The 3,650-nt window shown below is 44.7% G+C and overlaps 1 protein-coding gene across 1 annotated transcript in view; it reads left to right on the plus strand.

The window, feature by feature from the left end:
• The first annotated feature begins 3,444 nt into the window (after nucleotides 1-3,444).
• The window catches only part of FUNDC1 (FUN14 domain containing 1), a 14,968-nt gene continuing 14,762 nt past the window's right edge, over nucleotides 3,445-3,650 (plus strand). Inside the window, exon 1 of the mRNA XM_035901857.1 lies at nucleotides 3,445-3,594. Coding sequence (XP_035757750.1) covers nucleotides 3,445-3,594 — 150 coding nt within the window. The remainder of the gene's footprint in view (nucleotides 3,595-3,650) is intronic.

Raw genomic sequence — 3,650 nt, forward strand, 5'->3', positions numbered from 1 at the left:
ATTAAAACTGTATTTACCAGGTTAATTGTGCTGAGAATGTTTCATTCACATATATGGCCTAGTGAAGATGGCCTGCGGTGTGTGTTGTCTTTAGGTTTTATAATTAGTAATGCAAGACAGTTGAAAACTCAAGCATCTGCGTCCCAGCTTGGAAGTCTGCTCGGCAGCAAAAAGGAGCTGTCAGGACTGGAGCCACGCAGGCGTTTGAAGGTTAGGGGGCTCTCCTCTGCTCCTCTGCTTTCTGTTTTTCGGGTTACTTATTGTGGGTTTTTCTACTATTTGCAAGGTAAGCATGCCATGTATGTTCTCTTGCAAGCTGTGGTAGTGAACTTGCTTGTTGCAGGTTCATGGTCAGATGGTAGATGCATGGTCTGAACTTGTAACAAGGGATTATAGAGCAAAGAGAGCAATTTTTCTGTACAGTCCTTCTGACACTACAGGGAAACTCTTTGTTTCTAAAGAGCCTTTAAGGGTGAAACCAAAACAGGGCCTGCATTTAAATTGCCTACCTTTCCGTGCAAAATCTGTCCCCGTGGATAGCTTGAAGAAGGCACTTATGCACGCTTAATTTGAATGGGTTTGGGGGTTTTTGTGCAGCTGCAGAGCATGGTCTCCTCAGTAAGGTCTGACACAATTATGCCAAAGATCACAGCGGGGCTGGTCAAAAGCCCTCCAAAATATGCTGGATCTCTGGAACCACTAGGTTTGTTGTCTCTGCACAGGTTGTGAAGTTTTCAGGAAGCGAGAGCGATCCTGCTGGTGTTTTCCATGCTGGCATCAAGCCAATCCCGCAGGCAGTGCCCACAGGCCTCGTGCAGCCATCAGGGGTGCTCAGCAGCTGCCCAGGAGCAGCTGAGGACCTGGCTGAGCTACTCACTGTGGCTGTGGTTGCCAGAGACCTACTGCACCCTACACAACTGCTGCCCCATCAGGAAACACCTTGTGTTAGGAAGTGGGTGCGTCCCGATCCCAGAAGAGAGATACCAGGGTCCCGCAACCTGCTGAAAGGTCTTTCTCTGGCTCTTTCCCAGACTCCTTCTGCCTTTCAGCTTGTCACACTGCCCTGACTTGGCCAGAGGGGTGCAAAGGGAGGCAGGGCCGCCCTGGGTAGTTGTGTGGTACACCCAGGTGGGATCCAAAACGAGTGCAAGGAGGGTCTTGCCAAAAATGCTGCAAAGGCTTGTGGACTGGGCGACGTGTAGTGTCAATGCAATTGGTGAGACATGCAAGTACCCTGAGAGTACAGCACCATGGGGCGCAGCTGAGGGAAGGGTGCGGACGTAGCCATTTGTATGAATGAGGAGAGTGAGCCCCAAGATCAGAGGCACCTCAAGACAGTGGCATTAAGTTTGGAGTAGCAGTTGGACCGCTAATTGCATGTGAGAGGCAGACACAGCCTAACAGATAAGCCACAAGACAACACTTAAACTTCAGACCAAATTCAGTAGCCAGCTTTTTGTCAATGCACACCTAAGTGTTTACGACAAACTCCATAAACGAGCACACCACCGTTTTCTAGTTTCAGTCTCCAAGCTGATGCAAAAGAGAAGCTGCAAGTAGAATATAATGCAGTTTCTAATATTAAGGTCTAAAAAGTATTGATCATATAAATCTCTCCATTCTGAAGGGAAATTAATATAATTGTTTGTACAGACATGAGAAAAGTCATCTGAGAAGTGCTGCTGCATGATCAGTTAAAAATAGCGAAACCAAATATTAAGAATTTGAGCAACAGAAAGTAGAAAAATAGCCGTCAGGCTCGTACAATCCAAGCACAATTTTATAATCATCTCCCTTACCTTGTTGGCATCTCACTTGGAAATCTTGCACAGACTTAAGACTGTCTCTTTCAGACATGGGATAAGAAATTTCAAAGCGCTGACTTTAGATGGTACGAAAGAAGGTGGCTGTAACGACCATCCTGAGAATCCTTTCTATCATCTCTTCTGCGGTCTTGTCTACACACGGAACAGGAGAAGTAAAAGGTTGCAGGAGCTCCACAGGGATGCACTCAGCCAGAAGAGTAAACGGTAGTAAAAAAATTACCTCTGGGATGTCCCCAAGAGATAGAGGTGAAAGCCAGCCATGCCAACTGCTGTAGGCCTTGCGAAGCGCATCAACAGTTGCGAAACTGCAAGCAGCCAGCAGGTCTGTCTGCCTTGGTCGAAGCACCTTCCTGGTTCTCCAGCCAGGAGGTCATCTGCTACAGCGACCAATGTCGTGCGTGCATACGCTCAGCTATAAACCCAGACGGGCAACAATCAGGAAGACCCAGAACACCTAGCTAATGGGAACCTTTTCTAGAGGCACCACGGATGAGTTAGCTGGGTTGCCTTTTGTGCAGCCTTGGCATCATGAAGGAAGCCAGGAAACCAGCGCTTTTAGTTTTCTTAGTGTGCTGCCTTCCACTGTTAATTACAAGGACTGCATAACACACGCCAAATTTTTTTTTTTTTACAAACTGCTTATGTTAGAAAAAAGATTGTAATTAATTTAGCAATAAAAGTCAACAGGCTTTTCGTTACTGACTGGGAAATGAATATCAAAAAAAAAAGGTTATGCTTAAACATGAAAAGTCCAAAGATGTTAGTTCTTTGTCAAAATAAATCTTAAGAGACGAATTTGTGTTCCATACAGAAATAGGTTTATTGAAAATCTTACAGAAAATAATATATTACCTAGTTGTCTAGCATGCTATCACCTGATTATGGTGGCAAATATTTGTAATAAAAATCAGTTAATAAGCAAGCCACTATTTTATACACTAACCTCAGATTTTTATAAGCTAACTTCAGTCTCAGAGTTGACTTAAGAAGCACCTTCACGTAGAACATATGTTGGGGGGTTTTTTTTGCGTGCCTGTTAAGGCTGGGGTAATTAAGGGGTTAATTAGAATCTTAAATGCTTGCTTTGTATGTTGCGAGATACATCTCACTCTATAAAAATAGCTTTATGACATGAGAAAAAGTGGGTTTTTTTTCATTATAATTGCCTGTCTTGCGTATTGGTAGCATGAGAGTCCAAATGAGAGCCTGTAAACATTTTTTTAAAAGGTTTCCCATTTTCTTTTATTATTTATAATAATTGAACTCTCTTGCTTTCTTGATGTTCATATTGCCACAACGTTCCTGAAGCTGTACTTACTGTCAGTTACTGCTACACTATGGCTATAAAGGTTGTACAGAACTGCACACAATAAAAACAAAATAAATGCAGTGAAATAAAATCGTGTGGCTTTAAGCCCACCAAGGCAACGCCAACAGCACCCACCTTTGCCATGAAGGGGGTAAACTGGGGTCAATCGATTCCAAATTTCATGTTGGTTTTTTTTTAATGCCTCACAGCTCACATCAGCTTCAACCTTTGTTCTTCGAGGGGCTTGGCATTTCGTTGTCTTTTCTGGTTATTAATTTTTATGGGACACCTGATGCCCATGGCAACACGATGTGCGTTTTCAAACATTCCCGCTGCGTGCGGTACGCTGCAGCTATGCGTGGCCCGCTGTCCCGCGACGGCATCTGCCACCCCTTTACTGCTCATCCACAGAAAAGAGTTATTCTGAGATTTTCTGAGGACCTGACAGGTATCGCCAGGGTACGTGTGGCCGCCCTGCACAGGCAAGAGGCCCCAGGCTGCCAACCGGCCGGGCC

The sequence above is a fragment of the Egretta garzetta genome, unplaced genomic scaffold (assembly GCF_000687185.1).
Source record: "Egretta garzetta isolate BGI_Z169 unplaced genomic scaffold, ASM68718v1 scaffold70, whole genome shotgun sequence".
In the NCBI taxonomy this organism is placed as follows: Eukaryota; Metazoa; Chordata; class Aves; order Pelecaniformes; family Ardeidae; genus Egretta; species Egretta garzetta.